Source organism: Carlito syrichta, unplaced genomic scaffold (genome assembly GCF_000164805.1).
Source record: "Carlito syrichta isolate Samal-C Ts95f unplaced genomic scaffold, Tarsius_syrichta-2.0.1 Scaffold288685, whole genome shotgun sequence".
NCBI lineage: Eukaryota > Metazoa > Chordata > Mammalia > Primates > Tarsiidae > Carlito > Carlito syrichta.
In genome coordinates, this window is record NW_007232781.1 from 141,257 (window position 1) to 163,565 (window position 22,309).

General features: G+C 35.8%; 1 protein-coding gene across 8 annotated transcripts in view; it reads left to right on the top strand.

Moving 5' to 3' along the window:
• Positions 1-22,309, top strand: part of CNTNAP4 (contactin associated protein like 4) — a 275,112-nt gene that overhangs the window by 122,031 nt on the left and 130,772 nt on the right. For all 8 annotated transcript variants that reach the window (XM_008053817.2, XM_021710358.1, XM_021710357.1 and 5 more), the window contains one exon: positions 21,984-22,131. In XM_008053817.2, the coding sequence (XP_008052008.2) occupies positions 21,984-22,131 (148 nt within the window). The remainder of the gene's footprint in view (positions 1-21,983; positions 22,132-22,309) is intronic.

Consider the following 22,309-nt stretch of genomic DNA (forward strand, 5'->3'; position numbering starts at 1 on the left):
GGTTGGGCCTCCTTTTGATCCCCACTTTGCCTGGTTTGAGATCAGGTACCCTTATTGATTTTGTGTCCCTACTCCTCCCCCCAGCCATATCCCGCTACTACTAATCCCCTTCTTATAGTATTACGGTATTATGAGTGAGAACATGAGGTATTCTGTTCCTTGTTTCTGTGATAGATCACTGAGTATTGTTGACTCTAATTCCATCCAAGTTGTTGGAAAGTCCATATGTTTGTCCTTCTTTATGGTGGCATAATATTCCGCTGTGTATATGTACCACATTTTTTTATCTAGTTCAGTTTCGATAGGCAGCACGATTGGTTCCATGTTTTTGCTATTGTGAATAGTGCTGCAATAAACATGCGTATACAGGTATCTTTTTTATAGAATACTTTGAATTCTTCTGGGGATATTCCAGAGATTGTTGGGTCATATGGAAGGTCAATTTCTAGTGTTTTTAGAAATCACCACACTGTTTTCCATAGAGGTTGAACTCGTTTGTATTCCCACCAACAGTGTAGAAGTGTTTCCATAGAGCTTGAACTCGTTTGTATGCCCACCAACAGTGTAGAAGTGTTCCTGCCGGGCTCGGTGGCTCAGTCTGTAATCCCAGCACTTCAGGAGGCCGAGGGGAGTGGATTGCCTGAGCCCGCGGGTTTGAGACCTGCCTGGGCAACTAGGCGAGACCTCTTCTCTACAACAAATCAAAAATTAGCCGGGCGTGGTAGCGCGTGCTGTAGTTCCAGCTACTTGGAAGGCTGAGGTGGAAGGATCGCCAAAGCCCAGCAGGTTGAGGCTGCGGTAGCTGGGAGCGGTCATTGCACTCCAGTTTGGGTGACAGAGTGAGACTCCAACTCAAAAAAAAGAAAAAAAGTGTTCCCTTTTCTCCTTATCCTCGCCAACATCTGTTGTGGTTTGTTTTATTAATGATGGCCATTCTTATTGGGGTTAGGTGATATCTCAATGTGGTTTTGATTTGCATTTCTCTGGTGATTAGTGAGGATGAGCACTTTTTCATGTGCCTGTTGGCTGCCCATATATCTTCTTTTGAGAAGTGACTATTCATATCTTTTGCCCACTTTTTAATGGGACTGTTGTTTTTTTTTTTTTCTTTTGGCACATTTGAGTTCCTTGTGGATCCGGGATGTTAGGTCTTTGTCAGATATATAGTTGGCAAATATTTTTTCCCATTCTGTGGGCTGTCTCCCCCGTCTCTTGATGGTTTCTTTTCCTTTGCAGAAGCTTTTCTATTTAATGAGGTCCCATTTGTCTATCTTATCTCTTATGGCATGGACATCTGGGGTTTTGATCAGGAACTGGTTGCCTACTCCAATTTTTATAAGGGTGTCTCCTGCATTTTCTAAGGTTTTTACAGCTTGAGGTTTTACATTTAGATCTTTGATCCATTTAGAGTTGATTTTTGTGTATGGTGATAGTTAGGGGTCCTGTTTCAATCTTCTGCATGTGGTCAGTCAGTTTTTCCAGCACCATTTACTGAATAGGTTCTCCTCTCCCCAGTGGCTGGTTGTGGGGGCTTTGTTGAAGATGATTTGGTTGAGAAATTTAGGTTTTGCTTCTGGAATCTCTATCTCTATTGGTCCATATGTCTGTTCTTGTACCAATACCAGGCTGTTTTGATTATTGTAGCCTTATAGTAAAGTTTAAATTCTGGAAGTGTGGGTACCTCATGCTTTGTTTCTTTTGCTAAGAATTGTTTTGGCTATTCGTGGCCGTTTATGTTTCCATATGAATTTCTGTATTGTCATTTCCAGATCTGAGAAAAATGTTGGTAATTTACTGGGTAATGCGTTGGATCTGTAGATTGCCTTGGGTAGGCATCCTAGCTTTTCATCCTTAACTATTTGAGTGCAAATTCCTGAAAAATAAGAGCTTTCCTTGAAGTAGAACCTAAAGAAATCAATAATAATTTATTTAAATCACCACATATCTGTCTGGGTTTTCATGTTTCCATAGTTAACTGAAAAACTGCATTTTGTTATTCCTAGTATACAAATAAAGATTATATCTTTCCAAAGACTTCAATTTAATGAGAAATAAAGAGAATCTTATAGTAAGAATTGTTGATTTCAGAGTCTATTCTCTACAGAGTGAAATCTATCTGTATGTGTTACCTTATCCACTATCTGCCACTCAGTCAAGTTTGAAGCCTCTGACGAATGGATAAAGGTGCATATGTTCAGAGAGGATGCTTATTTCTATTCTTATAGGGTCATGATTTTCAGACCTGAGGGAACAAAGCCAGAATGGGTCATTCTGTCTGTTATGCCTTTATTTATTATTGATACATTTGTGACCTAAGAATCTGCAACTGTTCTGGAAGAAGTCCAAGAAAAAATTACATGTATAGAACAATAGTGTCTACACTACATGTGGTATTAGGATACATATAATTTAAGTGTAAAATAATAGGCCTCAATACTGCATCATTGGAATGCTAAAATTTTACCCTCAGATTTATTCATTTTAATTTCTTTATATATAGAACTAGTCAGGCATTTTATCTGATTCCTTACATAATACTATGGTTCTTCTATACACTTTAAATAATATAGTTTCTTGAAATTCAAATAAGCAGAGCTTAAAGTACTTATATAGTATCATTAAAATCACATGCGATATGTTTTATGACTCCAGAAGATTCATTCAATTACCTATAAAAGTTATCTATGTTTAAGTTGATTACAAACCTTTACAGTATTTTTAAAGGTTAATCAACCAATCTTGGTTGTATTGAAACAGAAACAATATGGATATTTAGGAACCTCTTGTTGCTACACGGTGCTATAATTACACTGACTGAAGTATAATTTCCAAAAATTATATGCAAAGGCAAATTAGTCAAAGAGGAAATAGAATGCTGCATTAAAAAAATGAAAACTATTTTTGTTTAAGTAACTTTCCTAGGAAGTATTTTCCTTTTTTTTTTTTTTTTTTTTTAGATTAGAAAATATAGTTTATTTAGAAAGTAAATTGGGGGCAGGGGATTCACCTCCCCAGGGGAGAAGAGGGGGCCAAAACTTAAGAAAACATGGCCTGGTCATAGCTTAAAGAGCACATGGCCATGCCTTCGCTTAACAAAACAAAAGGCCCTAAGAAGTATTTTCTTAATGTTTTCTATCTTTTTTTTTTTTTGAGCTGGAGTCTCACTCACTCGTCCAGACTGGATGGAGTGCAGTGGCCGCTCCCAGCCACTGCAGCCTCGACCTGCTGGGCTCCGGCGATCCCTCCGCCTCAGCCTTCCAAGTAGCTGGAACTACAGGCACGCGCTTCCATGCCCGGCTAATTTTTTGATTTATTGTAGAGATGAGGTCTCACCAAGTTGCCCAGGCGGGTCTCGAACCTACGGGCTCGGGCAATTCATTCACCTCGGCCTCCCAAAGCGCGGGATTACAGGTTGAGCCACCGAGCCCGGCTTAATGTTTTCTATCTTGAGGTTAAAATTGTTGTCAACTATATTCAAACAAATACTTGTTTTTATTTCCCAAATGATGTTGTCATTTTGGTCAAAGTACATTAAGAGGAGTCGCTACTCCTTTTTTTACTGTCTAGCTTGGTGACTTGGATGTTAAACTCAAATAATGCGATTCAGAGTCAGACTAATAAGCCGTCTGTGACAGTGTGCCATCTGTGAAGACTTAATCACGACACTACGCAACAACTGCAATAGACGTTATTGAGCCTTGTTATGAAGTAGGCAGATGTTAATCTCTTTATCTTACTTAATTTGAACTTCAAACTTTGTGAATAAGTATTCTTCTTTCCAATTTATAAATGAAGAAACTCAGGTTAGGAATTTAATCTGATTCAAGTTTCTCCAGCTGTTAAGTAATAGATTCCCATTTTTAAAAAGCTAGAATTGTCTTTTTTCCCCCCCAGGTCATACTAAGTTCTGCAGTTCAAAGGTTTGGATGTGCATCCTTAATTTCTCTTTATGGAGAGGGCTTGAAGGCAATATTAATATTTCACTTGTTTCAAGAATAATGATTGTTAATAAAAAAAGTTGTCTACAAAGATTAAGAAGATATTTGTTTGAACATGAAATAAATGAGCATATGTCAACTGTGTTGAGTAGAAGAAATTTTTCCCAAATCTGAGGCATCCTAGCATTAAAAATAGAGTACATGCATTAAAGCATTTACGTTTCTGTTTTCTTTGTTCCATTTATCTATATCAAGATACCCAGGGGTATGTGAGCCATTTACTGATTTGTTTTGTTATTTTGTTATATTTGGCAGTATTTCAAAAAGTAATGCAAGTGGGCAGGTGTTATTATTGATTGAAATAAAAAATTTTGCGCCAGTCTTTCTAACACAGTGTCTGCTGCATGCATTTCTTCACCCTCTGCTCCCAGAGGACAGATGAGTTTGTCTCTTTGTGAATAATAGGTTAAGAAAGGCTGCACGTTGTTGCTCCCTGATTAGATTATTGCTAAATAAAGTAGTCTCTCTTGATGTTCTATATGATGAAGTTTTAATTGTGTGATGAAACTGTACAGAATCTGAAGGTCAAACAACTTTAAACAAAACAGCATTGTATTTTTGTTTGTGCGTTCTAAAAATATTTGGTACATTTAAAATCGGTAGTAACTTAAAAAGAATAATATAGAGACCATTAATCTTTGTGTCTGCTAAGTCTTAATGTTACAATTAGGTGACTCAGAGATTACTGAGCTTCTCCAATGTCTATCTTCTGTGAAAGTATAGGTTAAGATCTACATAATGATACAGTGGTCCTCAGCTAAATAATGAATATGATATTTAATGTACATCACAATGTACATTACAATATGAAATATGTATTACTGTGTGCATATAAATATGCACTAATAGTATACATTAGTATACAAATACATTAATATATAATGTACATTACACATTGGCAGTATAATGTACATAAATATATATTAATAGTATAATTAATATATATTAAGTAATATATCATTTCTGAGGCCAAAATGAGAGTAGGTAGCTACATACTATAGAAAACAGTAAAGCTTGATTGAGCTCTACCCAAACTTTTAAAACCTTTATACCAATTTTTCAAATTAAGTATAATAAAGTGAATATTTTATTTTAACCTGCTTGGAAAGATTGGTTGATTTTGAGACTCTAAGACACATATTTAAACTTCTACTTGGAAAAACAATTAGTGATTCATTCAATGAACAATTGATGTTTTGAAGCAGTCTGCAGACTAATCAATACATTAGAATGACTATATAAAAACACTAATAGAATGTACAGGTAAGTGAGGAATAATTTTCTTTAAATTTTATAATGTTCCTAATGGAGAACTCAGTAGTTTTCTTTCAACATTGAACAATAGTTATTTTAATGGTAATGGTCATAATAATGCTATTATTCTTTGTAATATTAATGGTAAAATGAAAGATGCTAATGGAGCTCTTTATGGTATAATGCATGATAAATTATATGATATCTAAAATCTGAATTTGAAAGGTATTTCTCATGGTGTTCTTAATGATCTATAGAAAAGCATAAGAGTGAAAAATAGACTTTTAATGAGGTATTCTTCAAAATCTTTTTTTGCTTTTGAATAAATACATGCAAAATTTAAATCTTGATTGTCTTCACTGAGCTATCTTTTATAGTGTCAAGCACCTATTTCTTTTTCACAGTTAGCATGACTATTTTCACTTAACATTTTATAATGAAGGACAATACCTGTCTAGAAAAAGATGAAAAGAAAATATATATGGGGGTGCTAAAAATGTATACATATTTTAAATATGACGTTCACTCAAAAGATGGTGTTAATCAAATGGGTACTAGCATCACCGTGTGACAGACAAGACAAAGAAAATGGTGGAAGCACAGTTGAGCAAACGTCATACTACACATTGCTGCCATAATTCAATTCAACTTCGGAAAGTAATACATAGATAACATCTCTTAAAATGTGTATACTTTTTTTTGGCTCCTCTAGGTTGTATGTATACACACACACACACACACACACACACTCACACACACACACACAAACACAATTCATTGAATTATCAAAAAGTGAACTTACTGAATTAAAAAAGTGAACATACCTGTGTAAGTATTACCTAGACCAAGAATATCACAGTATCTCAAACACTTCCTTTCATGCCCTTCCTGTTTGCTACTACCTCCTTCTTCCCACCAATCACTACCATGAGTTCAATTGCCATAAATTAGTTTTGCTTGTTTTGAATTATATGCAAAAAGAATTATGCAACATGAACTTTTAAATGTCTGTATCCATGGATTAATATTATGCTGTGAAAAGTATCTATGTTGTGCATGGGTGTAACTGATTCATTTTTATTACTTTAGAACATTTCATTATATGAATATAATCTTGGTTTTAAAAATACATTCTACAGTTAGACATGTGAATTGTACTTAGAGACTATCATGAATAATGCTTCAAAAACACCCATGTATGTGTTGTTTGGTACCTGGAAAACTGTCTAATTTTATGTAGGTTTCATTATTCTTCAGAGTGGAATTGCCATCTCAAAAAGTGTATGTTTAACTTCAAAAGGAAATGCAAATTGCAAATTGATTTTTATGGAAATTGTATTAGTTTATACTGTCAACAGCAGTGTATTAAAATTCCATTTGTTCCACATTCTTGAAAACAGTTGGTATTATCAATTTTCTTTTGTTTTAGTTTTTGTTGTTCCCTCAGTTTTAGCCATTCTGACTGGTGTGCAGAACTACTACACTGTGATTCTAATTTGCATTGCCCCATGACTAATAAAGTTAGAAATGATTTTATAGATTTGTTGGTCACTTAGATTAAAAAAAAATTTTTTTTTATTGCTTTGTAGTTCTCTATATAGTCTGAGTTACAACATACTGAAAAATAGGTTCTGCCCTTCTGTGGCTTCTTTTTCCATGACAACATCTTTAGATGAGCAGAAGTTCTTAATATATTCTCACTTACAATTTCACTTTATGGTTAAGAAATTATTGTGCCCCTCAAAATTGTGAAAATCTTCAGCTACGTAATCTTCTAGTAACTTTATTGTTTTCCCTTTCAATTTATTTCAAGAGTCTTTCTGGAATTCACTTCTGCATATGGTTTGAGGTAGTGATCTAGCTTTCATTTAACATTTCTTTCTTTTTTTTTTAAAGTTTTTTCCAATATTGATATCCAATTGGCACAGTACAAAGTGTTTAAAAGAATTATTTTCCTCCTCACTGCTCTGCATTGCAAACATTGTCAAAAATCCACTTTCCATACATGTTGAATTTTTTCTGGATTCTCTATTCTGTTCCAGTGGTCTATTTGGGAAACTTTCTGCCAATATGACATTCTCTTATTTTTATGTTGCTTTATAAGACTTAATATTCAGTAAAAAAAGTCTTCAAACTTTGTTTTATCAGCAGGAGTCTCTTGATGATTTCCGTTCCTTTACACTTTTACATAAAATTTATAACATGCTTATAATTTGCACACCCACATAAACTCTGCTTTGATTTTTATTGAATCTACATATTTATTTGGGTAGAATTAATGTCTTTTCAATATTGAATCTTCTATAAAAATTTCTCTCAATAATGTTTTATAATGTAGAGGTGTTGAATACATTTGATTAGATATTTCTTTTGAGTAAATAGTGTAGTGTGATGGTGATGTATGTAGTCACTTTAAATTTCACTTTCTATTGCTCGTGTATGAATGTTTAAGTCATTTTTGTATGTAGACTTTTATCCAGCAGACTTGTTGAACGAATTCTATCAATAACAAATTTCTACATAAACAATTATGCAACCTAAGAATAAAGGCAGTTTTATTTCTCTCCTTTCAATCCTACTACCTGTTAAATATTTTGCTTGTCTTACTGCACTAACTAGAATCTCACTACATTTTGAATGAAAGGGTCTTATACAGAACATGTCTCATTCCCAAACTCAAAGTATTTCTCTGCATTTTCTACTACATGAAAGGTTTTTGTAGATACTCTTTACAGATTTAGAAATTTCCTATTTGGGTAAAAGTTTTCATCATGTGGATACTAGCAAACGCTCTTTCTGCATTTGTTGAGAAGACCATTTTTTTTCAATATGAAAAATGACACACAATGATATTTAAATATTAGACAATCCTTGCATTCCTGGAATAAACCTGATTGAGGCATAATTTATTATATTTCCATATTGTAGAATTATTTTGTAACTATTTTATAAAAATATTTGAGCTGGGCATGGTGGTTCACATCTGTAATCTCAAAACTCTGGGAGGCCTAGATGGGAGTATTACTTGAGGCCAGGAGTCTGGAACCAGCCTGGGCAACACAGTGAGAGTCTCATCTCTTCAAAATAAAAAATGAATAATTAAGTATGGTGGTGTGCACCTATGCCTGTAGTCCTAGCTACTCAGGAGGCTGAGGTGGGCAGAACCCAGGAAGTAGAAGTTGCAATGAACAGTAATTGCACCACCCACTCCAACCTGGACAACAGAGAAAGATCCTATCTCTACAAAACAAACAAACAGACAAACAACAACAATAACAGAAAAACAATGTGCTTTGAATCTAAATTCATGAGTAAGATTGGGTGTTTTTCCCTTCTTGCAAGTTTCTTGTCAGATTTTAAGATCAAGGTTATGCTGACTTCACAAAACAGGTTGGGAAGCATTCTGTTTTTTTTACTCTTTGAAGGTGATTGTTTTAAAATGGTGTAATTTTATCCTCAAATGTTTAGAAGAATTCACTAGAAGAGACATCAAGGCCTGGAATTTTCTGTGTGGTTATATATATTTTTAATTATGGATTTAATTTATCTAACATATATAGGCAATTGAGATTTTCCTATTTACATCTGTTTTAGTAAATTGTGGTTTGTTTGGAATTTATTCATTTCATCTAAATTTGTAAAAGTAGCAGTATAAACTCATTTGAAATATCCTCATTATCAGTCTAATGTGTATAGGATCATAGTAAAATGAGATTTTGCGATCCTAGTACTATTTATTTGTGTCTCTTTTTTTTTTTTGCTTTTCTGAATCGTGGCTGGGATTTTTTAATCTAAATATCCTTTCAAATAACCAACTTTTTTTTTTTTTGAGTTGGAGTCTCACTATGTCGCCCAGACTGGAGTGCAGTGGCTGTTCCCAGTCACCGCAGCCTCAACCTGCTGGGGCTCTGGCGATTCTTTCACTTCAGCCTTCCAAGTAGCTGGAATTACAGGCGCGTGCCACCACGCCTGGCTAATTTTTTGATTTATTGTAGAGATGAGGTCTCACCAAGTTGCCCAGGTGGGTCTCGAACTCTCAGGCTCAGGCAATCCACTTGCCTCAGCCTCCCAAGGCGCAGGATTACAGGCTGAGCCACCGAGCCCAGCATAACCAACATTTTTAAAACTCTGCTTTATTTTTATCATTTATTTCAGTCTTGATTTTTTTTCATTCTTAGTGTTCATTCTTGGTATTAATGTGTTTTTGTTTTTCTGACTTAACATCTATTCTTATCTCATTCATCTTCTGCCTTTCTTCTTTTTACATCCATGTGCTAAATATTGGTGGCTTCTCTTTCGTTTGTGATATTGATCATTTGGGTCTCCTTTTTCTCGCTCTCTATTGCTTTCCTTGGAATAAAGAAATAAAAGGGACTATACAGAACATTACAGGTTTATCAATTTTGCAAACTTTTCAAAGAGATAGTTTTCGATTTTATTTCCTCCAATGTTAGAGTTTGTTTTTAATCCCTAGCATTTACCTTTGATATTTTCTTACAGTTTTCTTCTTTCTGTTTACATTATGCATCTCTTCTTGGATGTTGTATACTTTTTGATATTTTCTTACAGTTTTCTTCTTTCTGTTTACATTTTGTATCTCTTCTTGGATGTTGTGTGCTTTTTCTATTAGAGCATTTAGCATATTAAATCCTTGTCGGATAATTCCAACATCTGTGGTATATGGAAGTCTAGTCCTGATGGTGGTTTTGTCTCTGCAGACTATGGGTTTTTTCCTTACCTTTGGACATGACTTGTAATTTTTGGTTGAAAGCTGAATGGGTTGTATCTGGTAATAGAAACTGAGTTAAGTAGGTCATCAGTATGAAGGTTTATGCTCTTCTGGCTAGGATTGGACAGTGTTTAATGTTTGCTGTGGGTACTGTAGTGCCAGATGCTTCCAGCTCGTCTAATGCCCTTGTGTTTGTTTCTTCTTCTGATTTTGGGACTCTCTTTAGAAACAACCTTTGTTTTATAGTTCTTTCAATTTGATAGGGCACACTCTCAGTGGGGCCTCCAAAATGTTAAGTCAGGGCCGCTGGGGGTGTGAATGTCTGGTGTGCTATCCAATGCCACATGAAAGATGCAAAGAATAGCACAGAAGTCAGATTAGAAAATATAGTTTGTTTAGAAAGTAAATTAGAAAGAGATAGAGAGAAAAAGAGGAGATTCATCTCCCCAAGGTAAGGGAGGGGGCCAATGCTTAAGAAAACATGGCCTGGTCTAGCTCAAAGAACTTGTGGCTACACCATACCTTAGCAAGGCATTGGCAACTTGTTGCTCAAGGTTGAGTTCTTTTAACCATTTCCCCTGGATGGGGGAAGGTCATTAAGGTGATTGGGTGGTGATCTGCTCCATGTCATTAGGTAGGGGCAGGTAAGTGCAGGCACTGACCTCAGGTGATGGACAGCAGGAAGATGGGTTGTTTAATCACAGGATTGCTGCCATGACGGAGTCTTGTCTTGTCTGTCTTGCCATATAGGTCACAAAAGCCTGATTAGGTTAATTTTGGGGTTTGGGCCCAGAGGGATTTTTTCCTGCAAGAGACTTACCAGACATTTGCAATTCACAAAATTGACCAAAAGGTGGTCTATTATCATTTTCATGGCTCTGTCATTGTCTTGCATATGATGGAGATTTGCTGAGGGATGGGGTAGGCTGCCACTTGACCTGCAGTATAATGTCTGAACGCCTCCTAAAACTTGCCTGCTTAGCTATGTCTAACCTGTGCTAGATTCAAAGCATGCCACGGGTAAAGTCTAAGCAAAATGGTTATGCTGAGGCAAAAAGACCACGCTAAACTAATTTTATTCTTTGTTTCTATGGGTATCTCCTTTCACAACTGTTATCCACTATACTGAAGTTCTGTTGATGTGATGGTGTGATGGAGAGGGGGACAGCATTCTATAATATTCCAATTAAATTCCAGTGTTTTAATGGGCCTTTGTCTCAGAACTGTGATCTTCACAAGTATTTCTCTAGTGATATAACTTGTTTCCTCTACTTTCCTGGATACTGAGTTTCCAGTTTATTTCCATGAAGCCGTGACTCCTGTTGATTTTTTTCCCTTAGATGAGACAGGAAGGCTAGAGAGTGGAGTGGGAGGATCTTTCCCCAGGAGAGTAGACTTTGTTATGGATAAAACTCCTGGCATCTTTCACAATGATTACCTTTCCTGGCTTCCAGCCAGAGCCAGTAGGGAATTTTTTTCTGATCTTCACAGAGAACAGAAAAGGGTTCCTGGAGGTAAAACTCACAGAAATGTGAGACACTCTAAAACTGTGTTCAGGAATTTCTCACTTTTATGCTAGTCCACACATGAGCTCCAGCAATTCATCAAAATACCATATAAGTGTTTCTATCAATTTATGGTACCAATGGCTTCTGCTCCAAGTAGATAGATCTCAGTTCTGACTCTTTGGATTATTTTGCCCCTCCAGCTTTCAGGTGGTTGTTTGTCATTTGGATTAGCTTGAACTGCTATAACAGAGTACCATAGACTAGATGACTTAAACAGTAGACGTTATTTCTCATAGTTCTTGAGGTTGGGAAGTCCAGATAAAGATGCTGGTCAATTCAGTTTCTGATTAAGGGCTTCTTCATATTTATAGACAGTCACCTTTCTGCTGTGTTCCTACATGATTAAGAGAGGGAAGTCTGATCTCTCTTCCTGTTCTTTTAAGGACACTAATTCCCTCATGGGAACTCCACCTTCATGAATTCACCTAAATGTAATTACTTCCCAAAGGCCTCATTTCTATATATTAGCAAATTGGGGGTTATAGCTTCAATAATGGATTTTGAGGGAGCACAAATAATTCCATAGTACAATGAAAACTCAGCTTTCTGATGGGTATATGAAAAGTCATTAATTTTTAGTTTGTTTAGTTTTTTATTCTTGTGCAGCATAGGTTAATGATTTCATTCTACTCAGAGATGAGTAGTGTGTCTCTCTGTGGATATTATAAATATATAGTATATATACATATATATAGTCAAGACTATAAATTTTCCTTTAAAAACAGTTTTTTTTGCTGTTGTTTTATTCTTTTCTTTCCTTTTTTTTTGTTTTTGAGTTGGGGGTCTTACTCTGTTGCCCAGGCTAGAGTGCAGATGCATGATTATGACTCATTACATCCTTGACCTCCTGGGCTCAGGCAGTCCTTTCACCTCAGCCTCCCAAGTAACTGGGACTGCAGGCATACACCAACTCATCTAGCTAATTTAAAATTTTTTTATATGTGGAAACAAGGTCTCGCTATGTTGTCTAGGCTATTCTTGAACTCCTGGGCTCAAGCAATCTTCCCGCCTTGGCCTCTCAAAGTGTTGGGATTACAGGTGCGAGCCATTGCATCTAACCTTGTTTTATTATTTTCTAATGTGCATAGGATATTATATAAGAAAAAATGAGTAGCAATTTGAGGCCTAGGAGGATATCTTTTTAAAGAGTGTAATTTCATTTACTTCTGCAGGCAACAAGGAGCACTAAACTTCTCTGACAACCTCACTGTAATTTTACAGAGTAAGAAGATGAGTTGCTGACCTTTAATATATGTGAGGGGTTGTCCATCCTCTAGCTTTCCCTTATCTTAAACTGTAGATCCTCTAAGTTCTGACACAAAACCTGTGAAATCCTATACGATATTCTCATCTTTGAGGGATCTAGAACTAAAATTTTGTCCCTAACCTCATGAAATCTGCTCAGTAATAAAAATCTGCTCAGCTTGTTTCTTTTCTTCAGGGATCCTTTAGTCATCTCTAAAGAGAAAGATCCTCGAATACAGGTCTCATCTCTGAATTTTCTTCTTCTTCTAGGTCTTGGGTACTTACTATTTTATTGTCTTTTTAGTTTTTTGTTCCCTTTCCCCCTTTTTAAAAACCTTCTAGAAGGAAGGTTGTTCAGAATTTTCTAGTCTAGCATGACCATAGTATAATTATTTTTATGTTTAGAAGCTATTTTTCATCACAATAAAATTTACTCCTCTACAAAAGTGTACATATAATATCTTGATATAAATGTAAGCTTTATGACTTGTCCACATATTTTTCATATAACAATTTATCTCTGTGTTCCAACAATAGTTACAAACTACAGCCAAGTTTGCATCTTTCATGTTCTTTTTCTCTTCTTGCCATTTGATCTTTCTGTCTTGAGAATTAAAATCATTCTATGCTAAAAGGTCCTAAATAGTATGTTTTATAACTTGGTGGCCCCATAAATTGTAATGTAATGACTGGAAAAATGGGTACTCACTGAACTGTTGTTAATAATTTAATGTCCTTTCAAATAAATATTTTAAAGATGTTGAATATTTTTGGAGTGTGGTAGAGCCTGATTTTATATTAATAAAATTCTATTCCCTTTTATTTTGAAAATTGAGTTTGACTATATATATGGATCAAAACTTAACATTCTAATTTGATTACTGGATCCTAATTGCTACTTCTTTATTACAATAAATGAATTACATTAACATTCAAGGTTGACTCAACTTTTTGAGATATAGTCACAATGTCTTGTTTAATATATGTTTAAAAGTTGTTCTTATCTGGGTTTATATTAACAAATCCCCCACTTCTCAATAGTTCTTACTTCTCTTTGCTTTTCTCTTTTGGTTTTCCAGACTAGACAACCTTTTGGGAGGCATATTTAGTAAAGATTTATACCTCACATTATAAAATAAAAAATGATTTCTATTTAACAGCATATTGGTATGATTTATGTAGCATCTGCATGTCAGTAGACTATATCAAAGTACAAGTTGTACTTGGAAATAGTTCATGTGTAGCTCACATGTAGGCCACTACAGCTTTCATAATGAGAGGTCAGTGATGACAAGGAGATTTTCATGTTTGCCTGTCTATTTATGGTGTTGGATTTTTACTGGTATTGCTGTTTATTTTGTCTAGGGTTGGACTGATTTATATGTAATTACAGAGTCTTCTATGTAACTATGTGTAACTGGTCCCATGGTTCTGATTTATTACAGTGATGTTTTAGAGCTTCTTAAGAATTGCCATATGGGCAACTCCCTTTATACTTCTTGGCTTTTATACATGAGCTGCTCAATTAATATTTGAAAAAGAAATTAGTGCTATTATGCCTCTTCATAAACTTTAGAATCACTTTGGAAATACTTAAAATCCTATGAGGAACTTTAATTCATTAACTCCATATATTATCTTGGTTAGAATACGTTTCTAAACCATCTATGAACACCTCACTGAGTTTGAAAATCATCAAGTCTAAAAGAAAAGAAAAATACAATTAAGGCTTTTTGATTTCTATCACATAAGACACATACTTTAATTTTACTTCTAGATATTTCATATGCTTGGTAATATAATGGTATATTCCTTTATATTCTGTGTCTGTTAGGAGGTTTCTGTTTATATGCAAGTGTCTCATTGATCATTGAACATTTGTCATTTATTTTTATTTGACTCCAATAATCTTGAGAAAATGTAAAGTTTAATAGAAAATCTTTTTGCTTATAAAAGTCAAATGGTAGAGCTGAATCCCAGTTCAACAATAACCTAAGTTACATTATTTTAAAATGTTAAGAGGTTTTAAATATAAATTATGAGGAAAAGGAAAAAAGCTTTAGATAAAATTTTAAATTTCCTCTAGGGTAGGTTGTTTGCTTTCATGTTCTGTTGAAGTGATGCCTTTTGATGACTTTGCTAAATTATGGGCTTTGGAGTCAGAAAAGCCTGGAATTAAATCCTTCCTCTGACACTTTCTAGCTGTGTGACTTTAGGCACATAACCTCTATAATTTTCATTTTTCTCAGTTGAAAAGTGGGTACAAAAATAACTACTTTACAGGGTTGATGCAAATATTAAAGCTGCCTAATGCATTCCTGATGCTGAGCCACAAACTTTCATGTTGAAGACATTTAAATTGATCATGTTGAAGACATTTAAATTGATCATGTAGAACACATTTGCTAGTTGCTATAGTCCAAATGTTTATGTTCCCTCAAATTCATATGTTGAAATCTTAACCCTTAAGGTGATGGTATTAGGAGGTGGAACCTGCTGGGAGATGATTAGGCCAAGAGGGCTTTGAATGAAGTGAGATTAGTTTCCTTATAAAAGAGGACCAGCCTTCCATGATATGAGAACACAGCTAGAAGTTGGCATTGGATGATACAGGAAATGGTCCCTCACTAGACACCAAATCTACTGGTGTCTTGGTCTTGAACTTCCCAGTCTCTCAAACTGTGAGAAATAAATTTCTGTTTTTCATAAGCTTCTCAGTTTATGACACTTTTTTTTTTTTGAGGTTAGCCCTAGTGAAATTTTCTAAAATCTTGTTTCTCTCTGAAAAGTTTTGAGATAAAATAGGGAGTAAAATGAAACAGAATGTATCCATAAACCAGAAGAAAATTTTAAGAGTGAGTCAAAGACTAAAATCACAAAATTAGCTTGACATGCGTTCGAAATGCAAATTCCTAGGCCAGGAACAGTAGATCACACCTGTAATCCCAGCAACACTCTGGAAGGCTGAGGCTGGAGGATTGCTTGAGCCCCCAAATTTAAGACTAGTCTGGGAAACATGGCAAGATCTCTACAAAAAAATCTTTAAAAAAAAATAGCCAGACAGTGGTGTGTGCCTGTAGTCCCAGCTACTCAGGAGTCTGCAGCAGGAGGATCGACTGGGCCCAGAAGGTCGAGGCTGTGATGAGCTGTGATTGTGCCACTGCACTCCAGTCTGGGTGACAGAGTTAGACTCCGACTAAAAAAAATGCAGATTTTAGGACCCCTCCCACAAATTTAGTGCATTAGGTGCAGGACCCAGCAATGTGCATTCCTAAAAAGCCCAACAAGTAATTCTGACGTAGAGTTCAGAATCTTTAAAGGAAGACACAAACATTCATGTAATAAAAGTATTTTTTAAAGATAAAGAGACATTTAAACCCATGCATTCTTTTATGAATTTTCATAGCAAGCAAAAAATATCTTCATAGTGAATTGAGGAACGTCTCTTAGGCAAAGGAATAAATTTGGAACTTGATAGCATGTATCAAACTTTTCATTTATAAAGTAATGCAGCATCAATCCCATGACTTATTCACATTCTGAAACAATTCCTCTTAAACACTGAAATCTAAAGCAAGCAAAGAATCTTGGTTATGTGTCAAAAATTTCTACTAGTGGAACAAAAAATGCAAATATTATTGTTTAATCAATTTATTTAATGAATATTAATTATGTATATTTTTTTCAAGTGACATTAACATCAGAAAGTTATTTAAGATAGCCTAGTAGATCCTAGATGTTAGGTCTTTGTCAGATATATAGTTGGCAAATAATTTTTCCCATTCTGTGGGCTGTCTCCCTGCTTTCTTGATGGTTTCTTTTACTTTGCAGAAGTTTTTCAATTTGATGAGGTACCACTTGTCTATCTTATCACTTATGGCATGAGTACTTGGGGTTTTGATCAGAAATTGATTGCCTATTCCAACTTCCGAAAAGGTGTCTCCTGCATTTTCTAAGATTCTTATAGTTTGAAGTTTTACATTTAGGACTTTGATCCATATAGGCTTGATTTTTGTGTATAGTGATAGTTAGGAGTCCTGTTTCACTCCTCTGCATGTGGTCAGCAGTTTTCCCTGCACCATTTACTGAACAGGTTCACCTCTCCCCGGTGGTTGTTGGTGGAATCTTAGTTGAAGATGAGTTGAGAAATTGAGGTTTTGCTTCCAGAATCTCTATCCTGTTCCATTCGTCTATATGCCTGTTCTTGTCCCATACCAGGCTGTTTTGATTATTGTAGCCTTATGACAAATTTTAAAGCCTGGGAGTGTGATAACACCACTTTGTTTATTTTGCTGAGGATTGATTAGGCTATTTGTGGCCATTTATGTTTCCATATGAATTTCTGTATTGTCATTTTCAGGTCTTAGAAGAATGATGTTGGTAATTGAATGAGTATTGTGTTGAATCTGTAGATTGCCTTGGGTAGGATGGACAATTCAATAACATTGATTCTTCCTCCAAGTTACTCAAATGTACTAAAAGGAAAAAACAGACAGCCACTTTAAAAAGTGGGCAAAAGACATGAATAGACACTTCTCAAAAGAAGACATAACAACCAACAGACATGCTAAAAGATGAAAAAAAGCTCAGCCTCACTTATCATCAGAGAAATTCAAATCAAATCCAACTAACTCCAGTAAGATACCAACTAACTCCAGTAAGAATGTTCATCATTAATAAAACAAAAAGCAACAGATGCTGACAAGAATGCAGAGAAAAAGGAATGCTTCTACACTGTTGGTGGGAGTGCAAACTAGTTCAACCTCTATGGAAAATAATGTGGCAATTTTTAAAAGAACTAGAAATTGACCTTCCATATGACCCAGCTATCCCACTTCTGGGAATACACCCTGAGGAACTAAAATCATGCTATGGAAAATATACCTGAGCACACATGTTTTTTGCAGCACAATTCACAATAGAAAAAATATGGAAACAAATGTGCTGCCCATTGAAAGTGGACTAGATAAAATAAATGTGGTACATATACATGATGGAATATTATGCAGCCATAAAGAAAGACAAAATTAGCCGGGCTCAGTGGCTCAGCCTGTAATCCCACGCTTTGGGAGGCTGAGGTAAATGGATTGCCTGAGTCCACGGGTTTGAGACCCGCCTGGGCAACTTGGTGAGACCTCATCTCTACAATAAATCAAAAACTTAGCTGGGTGTGGTAGTGTGCGCCTGTAGTTCCAGCTACTTGGAAGGCTGAGGCGGAAGGATCACCGGAGCCCAGCAGGTCGAGGCTGCGGTGGCCAGGAGCGGCCACTGCACTCCAGTCTGGGCAACAGAGTAAGACTCCGACTCAAAAAAGAAAGACAAAATTATGAACTTTGCAACAACTTGAATGGATTTATAGTCTATCATACTGAGTGATCTATCACAGAAACAAGGAACTGAGTACCATGTTCTCACTCATAAGTGAACCCTCAACACCTATCATAATACTACAAGAAAGGAATTGGTAGTAGTGGGACACTGCCAAGAGAGGGAAGGAGGGGAGGACACAACATCAAGAAGCATGCATGATCCCATTCCAGACAAACTTTACCTGTACGTAAGCAAATGGACCAAATTCTGACTTGTACCCCATATCTTTAAAGTAAAAAAAAATTTAAAAGAAAGTTATTTAAGATACCCTAAATGCTACTAAATGATGCTTCTACTAGCTTTATTACTATCCATACTTCCTATGTCTATGTCTGACTTTATTTTACTAATTATTATAAAGTTAATACATGCTTATTAAAGAAAATCAAGATTTGACTGAAATGTGCTAAATATCCCATATCCCCAACCACAGAACTTTTCTTACCCTTTGCAAGAGATAATTCCTAATAATTTTGAATTATATTTTCATTATCGGTACAAACTATGCAACTTATATTTCTTATTTATGTTTTGGGAATTCAAATAACTCATAAATTGACCAGGTAAAAAGTAAAAGGTTGTCATTCACAGATATCTCTTTTCATTTCCTTATCTGCTGTCACTGTCACTATGCATCTTTTCTTCGACTTCCTTAAGATGCCAAAATCATTGTAGTGGCATCTATCGAAATATATAAACTTACATTAATTTTGAAAAATTTTTGAAATTTTTTGGAGTGTAGTTTAAATTAACTATCTAGCTGTTCACTCTGCAAGAAGTCATAATTAAGGATTGTGTTAGTATGCCAGTGGTACCCAGGAAATAGAATCAAATGTGTAAGATCTAATTAAGGTTGAATCTATAACTAGGTCCTTAACTCTGGCTGCATGTGACCCTAATCTGGAAAGCTTGTAAAGACGTATGCATATACAGACACACATACACGTGTATATATACACACACACACACACACAAACACACACACACACATGCCCAGGGTATTAGCACTGAGTTTTGTATGTCCTATGCCAACTATACAAAAGAAAAAATGAGATAAATGGGCAAAAATTTTAGGCAAATAGACATGATTTTCACAAAAACAGATACTTTAGTGCTCTAGAGGTGAAGTAAGAATTATGATTGGGCAGTGCCATACAGAATAAAGGTACCCTTTCTTATCAAACTTTCAGTTAAAAATTCTGACCAGTGGAATGGAATGTAACGTTCTAGAAGGGTCTAGTTATCCAAATAGGTGTGGAATTAAGCAATGTTCTGGGACACATTAGTCTAGGAAAATGCCCTGGAAACAACAACAACAAACAAACAAAAACAGCAACAAATGGGAAAGGGAACAGTTCTGTGGTCTAATATGTTTGAGATGTGCTGAATAACTCTCCCTGCCATGGGTGATACACTACACATCAGCAAGTGACATCTGAGAGGCCCTGTGATGGAGAAACCTGTTGAAGTATGTTTTGTTTTGTTTTTAAATCCAGTCTTTCTTAAATATAAATATCCAGCAAATATTTTATTGAAAACCATCTTGAGCCAAGCATTGTTCGGGTATTATGAATGAAAATAAATAAAGTTTCTTGCTTTGGTGGGGGACATCTTATATCAGGATAAGGTCAATAATAGGTAAATAGTCACCAACTGAGAGAAGACCACAATGCCCCACCCAAAAATAATGAGAAATGTGGAGAAAATAAAACAGGAAGATAAGATGTGGTGAGTGCTAGGTAAGCAACTTTAGAAACTGTGATTTTAGCCGGGCTTGGTGGCTCAGCCTGTAATCCTGCACTTTGGGAGGCTGAGGTGAGTGGATTGCCTGAATCCACGGGTTCGAGACCCGCCTGGGCAACTTGGCGAGACCTCATCTCTACAATAAATAAAAAACTAGCTGGGTGTGGTAGTGCGTGCCTGTAGTTCCAGCTACTTGGAAGGCTGAGGTGGAAGTATCGCTGGAGCCCAGCAGGTAGACGTTGTGGTGGCCATGAGCATGCCACTGCACTCCAGTCTGGGTGACAGAGTGAGACTACAACTCAAAAAAAAAAAAAAGAAAAAAAAAAAAGAAAAAAGAAACTGTGATTTAAAAGTCCTGTCTTGGCCATAATATTTTGACCAACATCTGAAATGACAAGAGGAGCGGGCTGTGCAAAGATCTAAGGAAGGAACTTTCAGAGCAAAATCAACTGCTGGTACAAAGGTCTTATGCAGGAGTGAGCTTGACTTTTTCAAGGAGGTCTAATGTGGCTAAAGCATAATGGAGAATACTGTGTATGTTTGGATAAGAAGCATGGATTTTGTTCTAAGTGATAAAGGAAGCAGTGGGGCTCCATAGTTTACCCTTAAAAGTCTTACTGCTCTGAGGGGCAGATATTGGATTTGCTGGTGAAGGTTGTGGCAGGAACAAGAGAATAGACAGACCAGGAAGAGGCTATAAAGCAGTTCTAGTGAGAGAGAGAATCTTTTGTTGAACTGGATGGTCATAGTTGAGATGAGGAGAAATGCTCGGATTTTTATATAATTTGGAGGTTGTGGTGTATTGAGATGAGCCACAGATGTGGCTGTGGTGTATTGAGCCTAAAAATTTGGTATATGGGGGCATTGATAGGGTGGAGGCAGGAGGGAGACGATTGACAAGGGGAATCAAATTATTTAGGGTATAAAGCATCCAATATTTCTTGAATGTATTAGAAAATATTTTGGTGAATACTAGTAAAGGCAGATGTGTGAGGCAGACAAAAAAAGCAGGCAAATGAACAGACTCCCTGGGTATTGGTGTTTCTAATGTATTTGCCTGTACCTTGTGTAATCTACCTGAGGTTGACCTTATTTGTTGGTCCAGTCATGGAAGAGGTGGAGGAGGAGAGGGGGATGAAGAAGGGTAGAAGGAGAAGAAAGAGAAGGATAAAAAAAGAAAAAGGATAAAAAGGCGGAGGAGGAGGAGGAGGAGGAGAAAGTGGAGGAAGAAGGATGGTTATGACATTGAGGAGGGGGAGAAATAAAAATACAATGTAAATTATTGAGAACAACTTCTGCTTCATGCTGATTTCTCCATATATAAAGTCTTATAATGTGACGTATAGGAGAAAATAAAAGTTGCTTCGATGTTGAGTGCTGTAGTATGTGGGTTTTACAAGTGATCTATGTGTTAGGCAGATGCATCTGATATTGTGAAAGAAATGTAGCTCCTGTTTTAACCATTTAGGAGTTTTACAAACACTAGAGGTCTTTTTGTTTGCTTGTTTGTTTCTCCTTTTCTTATCTTTAATTTCCTCATCTATACTTTGACTGCTGGTTGAGCATCATTCCGAAGATCTCTCTAGCTTTCAAATTTTGAAGTCTGTAAGACTAATTACGGGTCATTCTAAATTATTACTGCTTCCAATTCCCCTTAATATTTTTGAATGTGTGTATCCAGCGGTGTGTCAATGAACTTTAATAACCTGTTATCAGAGTGTAATTCCAATCTGAATGTTGGGTGATACTTTTCTTTATCTTACTGAGTACGATGATAAAGTAAAACAATTGAAATGCATCATAATTTTACTCATTCATCAATGATGTGAGCCACTTATTTGTTTAATGGGAACAGTGGAATTTAAACTCCTCTTAATAAAAAGAAAAGTTTAGGCAATAGTAACTTCTATTACTGGAGAGACATTGTGACATTAACTGCTAATGTGATTTTCTCAAAGAAGATAAAAACTTTCATAGTAAAGATCAAGTTATACATTACTCATAGACATTGTAGGTGACACAATGAAACAGATATTCTCCAGATACGTTGATTTTCTTTTTTCCCTTTTCTTCTAGGGATTTTTAGGAAATGCAAATGCAGACAGTGTTGTGTATTATAGACTCCAGCCTTCTGTCAAAGCCAGATTTCTGCGCTTCCTCCCTTTGGAATGGAACCCCAAGGGCAGAATTGGAATGCGAATCGAGGTGTTTGGATGTGCATATAGTAAGTGTTTGTTTATCCAACACACTGACATAGTTATCAAAGGAGATGTTTTAAAAGCCAAACTGCAAACTGAAATGAACTTTTTAGCTGTGTAAAGATATAAAAATAGCAATGATTTTTGTGGTAAACTTTCTGCGTGTGTGCCTACACATGTCAATATTGACTTTAGTGTTTAACA